Source organism: Hesperophylax consimilis, chromosome 22 (genome assembly GCF_061612785.1).
Source record: "Hesperophylax consimilis isolate HC1 chromosome 22, BYU_Hcon_1.0, whole genome shotgun sequence".
Lineage (NCBI taxonomy): Eukaryota > Metazoa > Arthropoda > Insecta > Trichoptera > Limnephilidae > Hesperophylax > Hesperophylax consimilis.
In genome coordinates, this window is record NC_142857.1 from 20451052 (window position 1) to 20466112 (window position 15061).

At 36.9% G+C, this 15061-nt stretch overlaps 1 protein-coding gene across 1 annotated transcript in view; it reads right to left on the reverse strand.

The window, feature by feature from the left end:
• Positions 1-15061, reverse strand: part of Usp32 (Ubiquitin specific protease 32) — a 62797-nt gene that overhangs the window by 15496 nt on the left and 32240 nt on the right. Inside the window, exons 8-18 of the mRNA XM_089645291.1 lie at positions 14688-14828; positions 14408-14498; positions 13318-13481; positions 12481-12683; positions 11237-11375; positions 10965-11090; positions 10100-10306; positions 8641-8727; positions 8462-8564; positions 5876-6127; positions 4871-4965 (exon numbers count right to left, since the gene is read on the reverse strand). Of these exons, the coding sequence (XP_089501417.1) occupies positions 4871-4965; positions 5876-6127; positions 8462-8564; positions 8641-8727; positions 10100-10306; positions 10965-11090; positions 11237-11375; positions 12481-12683; positions 13318-13481; positions 14408-14498; positions 14688-14828 (1608 nt within the window). The remainder of the gene's footprint in view (positions 1-4870; positions 4966-5875; positions 6128-8461; positions 8565-8640; positions 8728-10099; positions 10307-10964; positions 11091-11236; positions 11376-12480; positions 12684-13317; positions 13482-14407; positions 14499-14687; positions 14829-15061) is intronic.

Sequence of the window (15061 nt, forward strand, 5' to 3'; positions counted from 1 at the left end):
CTGTTGGCACAGCTACGGACGCCGGCAAGACGAGTAGTAGTGAACGACAAGTTTGCCAACCCTTCCCGCCTCCACCCTGGTAACCACTTCCCAAAGACTAATTTCATGACCACTGACTTACAGACTGAAACAAACGACATACAACCTCCACCAGTAAATAAAAAACGGCGCCTCCGGTGCATTTGGTGTGCCGACCGCAACAGGGTTGAAAAGAGAACAATTTTTATTTGTGAAACCTGTGAGGTACCACTATGCGTAGAACCATGCTTTAAATATTATCATACCTGCCTTTAGTTTCGCAGGTATGGTGTATTTAGAGCGGCGACCTTGTTGTGCGCAGAAAGGAATCTTATTAGTTTATCAAATATAAATAAATCTGAATGAATACTCATATTGTGTCGACGGGGTTACAGTGTTTTCTGCTTGTCGTGACTGATCATCTATTGTTGATTGTTATCATCTGGATGGCTAATTGTGCATATATTTCCCTCCACCAGGCGGCCCAGTACCTGCTTTGCACATTATAATGCTATGTTTTCGTCACTCGACCGCCCGTCGTGGTTCTCTTGAGGAAAACTTTGCTACTGCGGAGATTTGAATTACTTAGTCTGTTTAATGCGTGTTTCTTATCAACGTTGTATTCAATTATCTTTAGCACTGCTGCCTGCAATTCACCTGCTATCAACTCTCAAGTAGTTTTGTTTGACGTATGTACATTAGAACGATCACGGTCCTTAGCATGGTCACGGTTTCACTAGTTACTTTTCCGAATCTAGCGACATAATGTTTATATATTTCTGAAAACCAATAATTCGTTTCATCTTGTTACAGGCTTGTTTTTTAATTTTTTGGTTTAGTATTTTTTAGTATTCAGGAATTTGTTGTGGGTTCGCTTTTATAAGTTTCTTCTTTTGATGGCAAGTGTTTTTCAGTCAAGTATTTTTCCTAACGCAATATGTGTCAAAACTTTTGGGATTAAACATGTCTTAGTTGTCGGCTGCTTTTGGTGTCCTATGTTCTTGTCACAAAATACGAACTCAATCAATTTTTTTATTACTGTTGTGATCATTCATGTAGGCTAAGATGATGGAGACACGAACCTTTTTTGATCTGCTACGATAACATTATTTTTTTTTCTTTTCTTATTGCTCGAATAAGTCATACTTTTTTAAATTCTGGTATCCTTCGCACAGGACGTCCCGATGGTTATGTTAGCTATTTCGTTGTGGTCTTATTATTATGAATGTACCTATTTTTAACGTGTTTATTTTCTTGTTGTTTTATCTCCTTTTTTTTTAAATTAAGCTTGGCTGTAATATGGCATTAACGAAGATTTAACTGTTCTAAAATGGGGAATGTCTTCACATTTAATTTATTTTATGTTTGTTTTATCATTATTTAAAATCATCAACAAACATTGCCATTGCATAGTGAGTATCATAATTACAATGTACCCAATAAATACAATACTAGACTCCATGCTCCATTCAATGTAGTTGCTTCTCGCACTAATTTTTATACACAGTTCTTAGATATTGTATCGTGTGGGGAATGAAACTTGCTCTGTCGATATATTTCACTCTAAAAACATTGCTTCCAAAGCAAATATATATGAAGATATGCGATAATTCTTAAGTTTTTCCGATTGTTTTTACATATTATGTTATTACATATTTTGTTATTTACAAGATTATTATTCGTTCTACTTATGATCTTTATAAAAAATAATTTAATATAAATTTAAGTAATAATTAATTAATATATATTAATAAAAACTGACAGTTTGAAAATGGCCTTGTAAGCCGAAACAGCTGTCACAATAATAAAAAACTAAAACACTTGCAGAACTTAATAATAATATTATCAAATTTAATCTAAATTAAATTTATAAAAAAAAAATTAAATGGAGTTCTACGAGTTAAACACAAAAACAATAAATAAATAAATAATAATAAATTACTAGTGCGCATAAATATTTTTATTAGAACTTTAATTTTGTACCCCAATAAACAAAGCGAAACCGGTATGTCATGTAAATAAATTCCATGGTTTTTATATTGTTTTATTTAATTGTAAAAAACGAACGCGGGACAAGAAGAATCGATTCGAATCGATCCGTCAATCGATCTGTGTCTTGTAAACTGCACATCACTAATAATTCAAAATGGCAGTTATATTTGCGTGCGAAACGTCTAGGAAATCGAGTTTTTTGCGTGTTCTAATTTGAATATTTATAGTATAAATTGGTGGTTATACCGTTTTGTTTTAACAATTTGATGAATTATGTTATATTAACCAGTGAATGTAAAGTTCTACGTTGATTTTATCGTCACGATTTTGAAGAAACAGAATTTTTCAGTGGAGTATTTTTTTTTGAGGTTATATGCGTAAGTTTTCGTATATGTGACAAATATTCTTTAAATTTTACAGGAAATAAACAGAAGTGATATTAATTTATTATATAAATGCTTTAGGCATATGTGCATCGTAAATATATTTAGAATCAGATTATTCGAACAATGGTTTATGGAAGTTAAAGTTTTCAAAAATTTAGGTTATTGTAAACATGTTGAATAAAAATATCAAAGTTCAACCCTCAATTTTAAAATAAAATTATATGAAAGCTATAAAAAGTGAAGTGGTACTTTAATTTTAAAAAGTGTTGAGTGATGGAACGTGTTTTCAAAATTCCGAGTTTCGTAAATTTTAATACATTTTTTAATGAAAATACACGGGTAAGTTTTTTTTAAGCCTATTGGCATTTTCGATATCAAAATTTATTTATTTAGAAATAAATATGTTGACTTGTAATACACACATCTCAAAGAGTATTTTATCTAGTTTTCAGAACAGTTTTTGTTTTGGCAAAGAGTTACCAAATAACAGTTTTATCTGAATGATTGTAAAATTCAGTAAAATATTGAATCTACGGAAAAAATGGAAGATTGGAGAAGCTTCTATACGTGCAAATCAACAACGTCTCAAGGGTTAAGTACCATCATTTACCAATTAATATCACTGCTCGATGAATCATCCAAGTCCATACCGATAAAAGTAGGCAGTTTACGTGAATTTCGGTGAAAAGTACACTTTTTTCTTCAAGGGTTAAAGCCTTGTGTTTTCCAACCACCCAAGCCGCCCCCGTCAGCCGGTAGTTGGGATTATATGTAGTGGGTTTGGATTAAAGAGACTATATTGTACATATATATACTACTTAGTAATTTTGTCAGACTTAACTTTGAGTTGCGCAAATTATTAGAGTTAAGCTGCCTCAAATGAAAAACACGAAAGACCTTATCTACAATTCTCACTATTCCCACACACATTCAAACAATAACAAAACAAAACAATAAATAATTGAATATTGGCTACTTGAATTTTTCACTTCATGCCATGAAAGAGTGGGACTTTTATAAAGGCAGCATTGGTACCGCGGCCTGCCTGCGAGGCCACCCGTGAACTTGTGTTATCCAGATGCATAAATAAAATAGCTTTCAATGGCGCTTGTGCATCATTTTAGATTTGTCTAATGGAATGGAGCAAAACATACAAACAAAAACTGTTTAACATCTTGGTGTTTTAACCCCTAACACTTATTTGGTTTTCCTAACAAACAAATACTAATTCGCTTTTGGTAACGGCTCATATTGTCTCGTAGAAATCGTTGTCTCTCTTACTTTCATAGTAAGAAATATGATCTAAACGGTGTTTAGAAAGCTTTTTATTCAAATCTAGAAGTTAATTAAAGAATAATTAAAATGTCCACCTCTATGAAACCAAAGGTTCTGACCGCAATTTGAGAATAATTTATAAAACTTTATGATTTTTTTTTTGTATGAAACGACAATAAAGTGATTTGTCAAATAAAATGTGTTTTTTTTTCAACACCATTAATTTTAGTTCACGAAAAAATGTAATATGAGCCATTTTTTAATCCTTTTTTTTTGTTTGCATTCAAAATTATTATTATTTTTTAACAATAAAATTTGAAGTTATCACTTTCAAAAACATACTTAAAATATGTTAATCGAAATATTCCACCTTTGGATTTAGCGGAAATACACACTCTCTGACATTCTGACAACGTATAACGGTCAATAGCCAGAGGTCCGAGGGGTTAAAGAAATAATTAATTAGATTAAGCTCCTCAAAATATAAATGCATATCATATCTTTACAAAAACCACACAGAAAACCCAAAGACAAAATTTATATGCAAGTTTCAAAAATAAACTCACAAATGTGAATTTAAAAAATATATTTACATACTGCTGAACACAAAAAGCTGTAAAGCTAATGATGCTTTAAAAATTAATTGAAAAATAAATAAATAAGCTCTTAACCTTCACAATCAAAAGTAAACCTATTAAAGAAACAAAATAATAACCTCTTTTTAAATATTGTGTAATGATGATTTAAATCGAAACACAAATGTAAAAACCTTTAAAAATCACTTCAAAGAGGTTCGGATTCATTTTAAAATATAGAAAACTCAAACTCAAAATAAGTCTCAAATAAAATAATAAAACTCAAAATAAGTCAAGTAAACTTATTATACTTTGTCAAACTAAAATAAAATGTTATTCAAATTAGGGATAAATTTTACGGTTATAAAAATTTCAAAGAGAATGTTAAATGTTATATCTCGAACCAGTGTTACCAGAATATTAAAAAAAAATATATTAATCAGATAACCTACCCAAATTGAGGCAGTAAAGTAGGTACCCAAGTCTATCAGCAGATTTGATAAAAAAATATTAAAAACAACTTTCTACGAGGGGGAGGGGGATAAATATTAAATATAAAAATAAGTATGTGAGCGAGAGATAATAATATATTATAAGTGGTGAGGGAAGGTGTAATTAATATACCTTGAAGCAGAAAAGAGCAGGCATGCACAAGGAGGGGGTGGGGGGTCTTCTTACCTCGGCAGCCGGGACGCCCACCTCTTTGTCACCGTCTGAAACTAATGGCAACAGATGACTTTGTTATTTGGGTCCTTCTATATTTTGTGTCCTTGGGACAACAAGATTCTTTCTGACATTTTAGCCGAAATTGACTGTCGACTATTGTGCACCAAGTTTCTTAGAATTTTTTCTCTTCAGGATAATTTATTCGCTTTTGGAAACAACTCATATGATCTTACAGAAATCGTTGTGTGTCCCTTACTGTCATAGTGAGAAATATGATCTAAGCGGTGTTAGAAAGGGAAAACAACAAGCTTTATATTCAAATCTAGAAACTAACAACAGAAGAATTTAAATGTGCATCTTTATGAAACCAAAGGTTCCGAAAGCAATTTGAAAAAAGAAAATGAGACTCCTTGAATATTAATTATTTTTATATGAAACAACAAAAAAGTAAAGTTAATGTAACGTTTGTAAGACATTTTTTGTCTAATAAAATGCGTGTTTTATTAATAATTTTAATTACAAAAAAAAGGTGAACCATTTAAAAAAAAAATAAAGTGTCAAAAATCATATTTTATCACCTTTCAAAATCAATTTTCAATTTCCATATATGTTCAGAAATATTCCATTTATTTGGAATATATTGCAAAGCGGAAATATTCTAACCCTCTGTGAAAATATGACAGAGGCCTGAAGAGTTAACACCCTATCTAAAATATGTCCAACTTCTATGTAAGTTTGCAGATAATTATGCAACAAAGTTCTATTTAAAATACATACTTTATCTTTATTTTGTAAAACAACAGGATTCCATTTGCAATTTAAGAGCAACATAATTCTATAAAAAAAACTTTTTAAACTTCATTTGATAATTTTACAGGCAACTTAGTTATATCTGCTATGGATAAATTATTTTTGGAGTAACATAACAGGACAACGAGAAGAGAATCGCATAAAATCTTTCACCTTGTGTGTGCTGCCTGGTGACAGCCGCGCCCGGTACATGATACGCGCAGAGAGGCGCATGAGGGGTGACTCGCGCAGAGTCATGGGGCAGGCGCGGAGGCCAGGCGCTGCCCGCCAACCGGGGCACCAGCAGCAGCTGCCGGGCGGGCTGGCCACACAGGGCCGACAGCTGTTGCTTGAGCTGCCAGTTACGCGCGTCTGAGTTGAGGCGCACGCCATACTTTATGGGAACGGAGCCATCCAGGAGGATCACTATAATATTAATAATCCAAATTAGCATCATAAATGATTTATGTTACATTTATTAAGATCTTCTCCTTCGTATGAAGGAGAAGAGTTGGTAGAGGTCAATGTCGAATGCTGAGGTTATTCAGCCAGTTGACGGCATCGGGAGTCAGCACAGATGTGCCTCTGAGAAACTGATGAAGGGGAATTCAAAAATCAAAAGCCTATTCAGGTGCATATTTATAGTAGTGAAATAGTACAGGGTGGATAATACATTATATTCAGATGAAAAAAAAGAGGATAAGTTGAAATTGTGTAAAAAATGTTTTTAATTCACTCATTGTAAATTACTCACGATACCAAAATTAACACCATATTTACATACTAGCTGACGTGTACCCAGCGTTACTCGGGGTTGGGAATGATTTGTAGTAAAGTTTTGAGGTTGTGAATTGTAGGATAAATATCAACATTTCTCTACTTTCTATAAATATAATATGCATGTATTATATATACAGGGTGTCCGGAAACTCGTAGTACAAGCGGGAAACTGGTGAATCTACATCACATTTGGAGTCGATTTTGTAGTATATTTTTTTTTTATTTGAGCTTTCGTTATCGAGTAAATCGAGTTTGAAGTTGATTTTTTTTTTTTTTTTTTAATCAAATTCTTATAAATTATTACTGAAGATCAAAGTACCCAACTAATTAAAACTATTTGAAAGTAAAACAAATGAAGAAACTCGGATTTGAAGCATTATTTTGAAATCACCCTTCATTTAACCCGGTGTAATCATAAAATATTTCTGCTCTGCAGGGTTAAAACATCTGTTATTCAACCCTAAACACCAGAAAAAACTCTAACCCTAAAATAGCCAAAAAATATTTTTTTTTGGTTTTTTTTTTTTTTTTTGAAAATGCTCAAATCAAAAAACTTTATGTTTTTTTGAGTTCCCCATGTGGTGTAGATTCTCCAGTTTCCCGCTTGTACTACGAGTTTCCGGACACCGTGTATATATAAACCTAGCGGAAGAAATTTTCCAAATGATAATGAAAACCCTAACAAAATCTAAGCAGAACTAAGCGCACAAACTGATAGACGTGGATTGTCACGATCCGTGGTAATGCCGTTTTTAGTTCATTACGACTGGGTCGTTCCAGACTGTTCCCGAACATTCCAGAATGTTCCGGGATGTTCTGGACTATTCAAAAAATTTTTAGAAGGCGAAACTTGCAGTCCTTATATCTTCAAAAGCACGACCTTCAGGTAAAAACGGGAAACTTCTTCATGGATGGGGGATATAGGGCTACTACACCATAACTCCATTGATGGAACAGGGACTTGTTTCTGAGTTTTAGCTGAACGCACATTGTACACTTACATTAATACTATATATTGATACTGATGATGAATGCTGAAAGATGTGGCCTCCATTTGACCAAAATTCCCCAACGAACTTTGGTGTGATGGAACCACTGGTTCTCTTGTGTGTTGTTCTAGTTAGATGGTCAATTTAGCAACTTGTGTAATATAAACTAGGGATAAATAAAAACACAACTCTTCCATCTTTTCATAGCAGGGCCAGTTTACTGAGAATGGTAAAATAGCACAATTCCACCTAACACTTAATATCGATGGCATACCGCGTGAACATGTTTTTGGCGCCAGGAGGGTTCGAGAATGCTTAGAATAAACCATGACATGAGTAGTACACTAACCGCTGAAGAGCACATATTGAAATAACCAGAACCTGCGCAAAAAAGGAAAGTTCGCTAAAGTAAGGCAAAGGTTTGCAGCGCAGTCCATTGTGGAACTTTCCTAAGCAGGATCTGAATGATCGATTTTAAACAAACCGTCTGGCGTAGCGACGTTAAAAATGAGTGAGGTGGGTAAATTATATAACCTTAGTAAAAGTGTCTAACTAAATAGTGTAACAAAATATTCAATTTTGGAAATAAGCCCGAACTTTTGTTTACTCGATATGGGATGTGTGGTTAAGATTTATCGCAGCCAGCAATTACTAGTCCTTTTTACCACTGCAAAAAGGACTAGTAATTGGTAAGCAGATTTTATTTTATAGGAGTGAATAGTGATATTACAATGCGAGTTGGCTGTATACTAGAAGATTAATTTATTGACAAATCACAGAAAGGGTCACACAGGTCACACCTCCCGTGCTCTTGGTTTGTTCCCCTTTCCCTGATTGGCTGTTTAAAAGTTTATCTTCATTTGTTCGTCATAACAGTAAAGTTTAAAACAAAAAAAATATGGATTACCTTGGACGAGTAATTTCATTATATGTAGTATATTATTTAGTTTGCAAAAATGAATACAAAATAATATAAGTGCTATTTACTTACCTAAGACTTCAACCACGATGTAGCTCTCCATTGGAAGCGGTAGGCTGAGCATATTGAAGGCGTCAAACCTGACTGACTCATGGCCGCACGATGCACATGTTACCTGCGGGAATAAGATATAATACAGAATCTTATAGAATGGAGCTGTAGCTAAAAGTGCAGAGTGGAATGACGGGTACCTTGGACTTGAGCTGGCCGTAGAACAGCTCCGTGATGATGGATTGGTTGCTAGCTGTATGGTGATCCCAGGCTTCTTGGGCAACCTCCTGCAAGCATTAAGAAAACAAATCATGTTAGGATTTCTACTCTTATCTACCTGGCAACACCGGGTTGTATTATTTCTGTCATTCTATTTCCTTCGGATCTCATAGCCCTACTGGTTCCGGAGAGTTGGGAGCAGTTGAGACTCTTACACTCTTCCGAAAGAGAAAACCCTAGCAGTTTAATATTTGTGTCCATAATAAGGTGCTTTTTTTACATTAACTCCAAACTGAGGAAAATATTTTCGCTCAGGGGCTATGTTAACTTTGGGAATGGTGAGTGGAGGGTCTTTTTGTGGAAATGAAAGAGTGAACCTGAGTCTTGAAGAGACCCATGTTGTAGGAGGGAGGAAATACAGAGGCCGGCAAATCATTCCACAGCAGAGCTGATGAACTCAAGATTGAGTCGAAGAAACCCGTTCTCATGTGACAAATATCAATTGTGTACAACAAATGTTGTGTTAGCAGCGCATTCAAATACTGCCGCCAGTGTTTAGCTCACCAATTGGCCGCCAGAGGCGCCACTCTCATCACTGTCGGTCAATCAGGCATCTACACTTCGCGAGTGGTTCGCGGTACGGCCGGCAGAGGCGCTGCTGGTTTAAGGCGGGAGCGACTCCACCGCCACCTACCTGCCACCCGCGGGACGACCAAGGATTGCAAGCGATTATGAATACATACGCACAGCGAGCGGCTGAGACTTGGAACTGCGCAATGCGCGATATAACCTTACTGAATATTGGATGTTATTATTGTAATAGACCGTGAAGACAATATAATATTTCAACGTAACCATTTACTTAGCGTTTTATTATTGTTAACATCAGAAGTGGGATTCAGAAAAGCATTGGCTTTTAGTTAATTCGCCTGACTCAGAAATTTCGTGTTGTGAAAACAATGCAGCGTGCGCCATTGCGGCATTCACGAGTTTTTGTTTACCTTTGGTACTGATACCTGTGACTGTTACTTTTGTTTTTAAGTGATAATTTGTGTATCAGCGTGAAATATTTGGACTACTGTTGTGAATTTACGTAAAAGTGCCGCGTAATTACAGTGACGACAGTTTGTGAGGGCAGAGGAACGCTTTACTCCTATGCAAAGCTTATGTTACCGCCGATATAACCATTTACTTAGCGTTTTATTATTGCTAACAGTTTTATAGATGGGAAAGCTATAAAACGGGACGCTCATTTCTGTAGTCATGAGTTTTTTCAGGTGTTTTGGGGCTCCAGACCAGAGGTGGATGCCAAATTCAATCGTTCTTTTAACACCTTGGTTGCCACAACTCTCCAGGAGGAGGTTGTGAGTGAAGTCAGTCCAAAAGTTAGCAAGGTCTTCTTCAAGTGGAATGTTACTATTGGCAGTCTTTTGGTGTCACCTGGTCGGGCCTGCAGTTGGAGTCACCCAGCTCGCGGTAGGGCAGGCCGCGGGGGGAGCGGTTGAGGTCCTCGTGCAGGGCGTCCAGCAGCCAGGCCAGCAGTTCCTGCGAGTCGTGCTGGCCTCCGCCGCTGAAGCGGTCGGCGTGGTGCCACACGCACCAGCGCACGCGCAGCGGGGCTACGGAGCGGGCACCGCTCAGCCACACCTACAAAAAGTTATTTTTATATCTCCATTTACATTGATATTATTGTTTTTAACTCAAAATATCTTTTCGACAAAACTCATTAAAAAAAATTTATTACGATTAAACATAGGATTTTAGAATTATATTAGATTTAGTAAACCACTGCAGATTTCAAATGTTTAGTATAAAATTAATTCGGAAGTCAATGGGTTAAAGAATTCAATTTTTCATGATTTTATATGTAACTTTGCATCAAATAGCGTTTTTTAACAATTCATATATTTTTTACAATTTTATATTCATTATATTTGCATAGTAGGGGAAAGGTAAGATTATTTTTTTAGTAATTACTATTAAGTCCCAAATAATTGCCAAAATTGTGAAAAATCGTTAAAAAATTCTTCAATGGCTCACATTTTATAATTTGAAATACAAATAAATAAAGTAGCACATATCCGTACTAGATATTTACTATACCTTTCGAATAAAAAAGTGACTATATTTTATGCTACTTTTGTAAATATTTTAGACCACGGGTACTGGGACCTTAGTTTATTTGTTATAATTTGATGTTTATGTGAAAATCTGTCATTAGATTTTATTTTTATTTTTATTTATAGATGTAAATAAAACATACTTCACATATCCTAGAGATTTGTATAAATAATATAATCCCTACCTCCTTGCAGAGTTCTCCATATCTCTGGGCCAGGGCTCCGCCAGTCCCGTGAGGATTGTCCGTGTTCAGCTCGTAGAGATGCATCCCTCGAGTGAAGTACCTAGTCAACGGACCCGTATTCCAAACCTTAAACATTTTTATTTCAATTAATTGGATTGAAAGACAAGATTGGAAAAACATTGGAATAATTGAAACAAAAGATTGGTGGATTCGGGTAAGACATTGATAGACTTTGGCAACAGTGGTTTGTGAAAGTGTTGAAATGATCTTACCGCCTGCAACGCTGCGTTCATGAAGCAGGTGTTCCCCAGGTTGTGCAGCCCCGTGGCCCCGGCCGGGTGGGGCGAGGACGCTACTCCACCCGTGGCCCCCGACACAACGCTACTGCGCACTTCTGTTGCGGCGGATAGACTGAAAAAAATAAGATTTTTAAAATTTTATTGATTGCTTCTTACAGAATATAAAGCATATTTTTTCACCTAATAATCAAACTCACAAGGACTAGGTTCCATAATAACTCAACACAGTGACAATTCAAGAAACCTTTAAAAATTTTTTTATTTTTATATTAACTCCACACAGGAGGCTCTGAAGAAAATAATTTCCCTCAGGGCCTATGTCATCTTTTGGGATGCTGTGTGGAGGGTCTTTTTGTGGAGAGGAAGGAGTGAACATGGGTCTTGAAGAGTCCCATGTTGTAGGAGGGAGGAAACACAGAGGCCGGCAGTTCGTTCCACAGCCGAGCTGTTGAACTTAAGAACGAATTGTAGAAGCGACCCGTTCTCATGTGACAAATGTCAACCGTGTATAAATGTTGGGCGCGCGTTTCGCGTGTATCCCGACTACGCACCGGTGCCGAAGGGATCAATGACGCTAGTTCCTCAGAGCATCTTCCATTGTAATACCGATAGAACAAGGACAGCATACCTACTTGACGCCTGTGCTCTAAAGATTGCAGTCCGTTTGTTAAGATTGGGGAATCTATCAAACGGACCGCCCGTTTCTGCACAGAGTCAAGGGTTTTTTTCAGGTATTTAGGGGCTCCGGACCAGAGATGGCTGCCAAATTCGACAGTAGGGCGCGCTTGCGATTTGTACAGGGTCAGCAGTTGTGTACTATTAAAGTATCTGCGGGCCCTGTACAGTACGCCCAGCTTCTGAGAGGCCAACATTACTCTGGCTTCGATGGAGCCCCCGTACCTGAGCTGGTCACTTATAGTTACACCAAGCATATCAATGGAAGGCCTGTTCGGAAGTCGCATTTCATGACTTTATATCACTTTTTAAAGGTGTGTTGAATTGTAATATTGATGAGCTATCTAGTCACCCTAGGACTAAGCCTGTATCGAGGTTAATAATTTACACATTTGGGTGAAGCACCAAAGTAATCACTACATGCATAAACACAAAATATTACAAGGAGAAAGAAATAACACATTACGTAGTGGGCAGTTGGGTACTTTGTGTAAATCATTAATCCCAAGAAGAAATAATATAAGCATAAAATAACTAAGTACCTGAGCGCCTGCAGCTCCTCGGGCCAGGTGAGGTCCTTGTTGCGTACCTCCACCAGTAGGCGCTGGCCATCCTCGGCTCCGAGCTGAGCCAGCGTGATGGCCTCCTCCTCTAGTAGCTCTCCGGTGCCCCCGCGCACCAACACCAGCCACAGGCGCACCTCCTCGCGCGCCAGCCCCAGCTGGCAGCAGATGAAGTCGCACACCTAACACAAGAAAGAAAAAATGTCCATAAAAAAGAAAATACAAATACAGAGTGGAAAGAAGGCCAGACAACGAGATACAACAAAAGAGTGAGGGGTGAACCTGGGTCTGAAAGAAACCCATGCTGTAAGAGGAAGGAATGCAAAACGAGTCTCATACTCGAAGATGTCGCCACAAAATTGTCGCTCGAGCGAGTCTTTCAAATCTGTAACTGAACTCACCCGTGGGGAGAGCGACCCAATATCGGAATACGATAGATGAGAAATTCTTTAAAACCAATGGTGAGTTTACAAGGTTTTTGGCACTTCATATTAAATTTATCAAGTAATTTATCGAGTACTTTTACAACAAATTAGGTAATGTTATATAATCTGTATAATGTTATATAACATGAAGAAAAAAATAAAAGTCTGCAAATCATCATCTACAATCCAACTGTTCAGTACTGAATGGATCAATGATTCAATTCTTCATTCTTTCACACACCAGATGTCTTTGTTCTAATGATTGCAATTACCTGATGAAGATGGAAAATCTATTGGAGACCAGGGAATACATTCCTATTTTTAATCGGCTGATTGGGGAGAGAGGGAATTCTAGATTCATAAAATATATTATATCAGCCAATGGACCAACCTGTCGTATGGTGGCGAGGCGCGAGAAGGCCGCCGTGTACGCCAGGTAACACGCGGGCTGCGCGGCCGGCGTTGTGGACTGGTAGGACGCCATTCCCACGCTGGACAGGGCGGCGGCCCCGTAGCCGCCCACCATGCCAGACCATGATGATGATGGGCCGGAATCTATTGGAATAATTAAATAATTCATATTTAACACAATGGCCTCACACTCGGAAGAATTCAAGGATCGAATTCGGGAGGAAATCATCGTTATCTATAACCGTCGAGATGTGCCAAAATGCAGCTGAAAACTTCAGAAATCGCCTTCATCGATGTATCGCTGATGGGGGCCTTCATCTTTCTGATGTTATCTTCATGACTTGATGCATAAAACGGCATTATGTACCGAATAAAAGTAATATAATATAATTTGTAAGTAGCGCAGTTTTTTTTTAAGAGCACTTCATAACTGCACTGTCCTTTTTGCCGCTCCCTGCATCATAGCTAGGACATGACCGGAAAAGTGTTGAGAATAATCGAATAATAATAAACGACACAATCAAGAAGGAATAGTTAAAAAATACCAGTCTGGGGCGATATACGTAATTATGGACAATGGCCGACTGTCAAGTAATCTTTTGTTTTGAGTAGAGATGGTCGATATTCCTGTCCGGTTACATGGAATCAGTTCCTTTGCTGTCACTGGAACCGTAGATTTAATTTTGGAACCGGTTCTTTGTAGAATATTTATAAAAAATGAAAAATATTAGAAAAACTAAAAAAAATAGGATAACTTATTTTGAAATTTGAAGATTTGGTTAAATTTTTCTACTCTCTGTAGTTTTTTTTCTTCTTTTTTGAAGAACAGTAACTGGAACTGCAGTATTTCAGGTACCGATCATCTCTAGTTTCGGGACTTCGAGCTATGTCACGAGCCCAATGGGTTTGTTCTTCGAAAAGGGCCTGTATTAGCGAACCTCGTGCCTAGACACTTAACACAAACAGACAACCCGTGAATGTAGGGTTGACAAATGCGCCTAAATGGAAGGCACGCCTCTGTCCGTCAATGAATATAAGTATTATTGACTATTAAAAATAAATAAATTTACTTGTTTGTTGGCTTGGTGGTGAATGTCTGAGCAGCCTAAGATTTCTTGGATACAGCTCCAGCTCCACCTCTGAATTAGGCGGTTGAATAACCTACAAATAAATATAGTAATTAAGTCATAGAAAAGTCACAGTAGGTAGTAATAAATTTTTAATGTGGCAACAAGGTCAACTTGACAATTATTCTAATTACATTAGATTTCTTGTCATAGACAATAGAAAATAGGAATAGACCTGAAAAGCAATCAAATTTTCGTGGAATAATAATATATCGATACGAACCTGTCGAGGCAATGGCTGGGGTCCCCCATACCATTGGGCGAGGGCTTTCCACAGAGAATCAGGCACAAGCTCAAAGTCCCGGTGCTGGGCTAGCATCACATCTCTTCGAAGGTGTCCCCCTTCTCCGGTTAGGGAACGTACCTACAGAGAAAGAAAATAAACATTCATTTAATTGGTGAAACAAACTGTTTTGTCTTTTATTTATAAACATTTTAACATTCCAAAGAGTACTAATAGCCACTTTTTCAGTGAAACTGAGCAACCGGTAAGAATCAAATTTGGCCCAAATGCACAATTTCAGTGTCACCAATGCGGTTGAGTGTAATTTTTGCTCACATATATAAAGGATCCTACCAAACTACTTCTGTATTTTG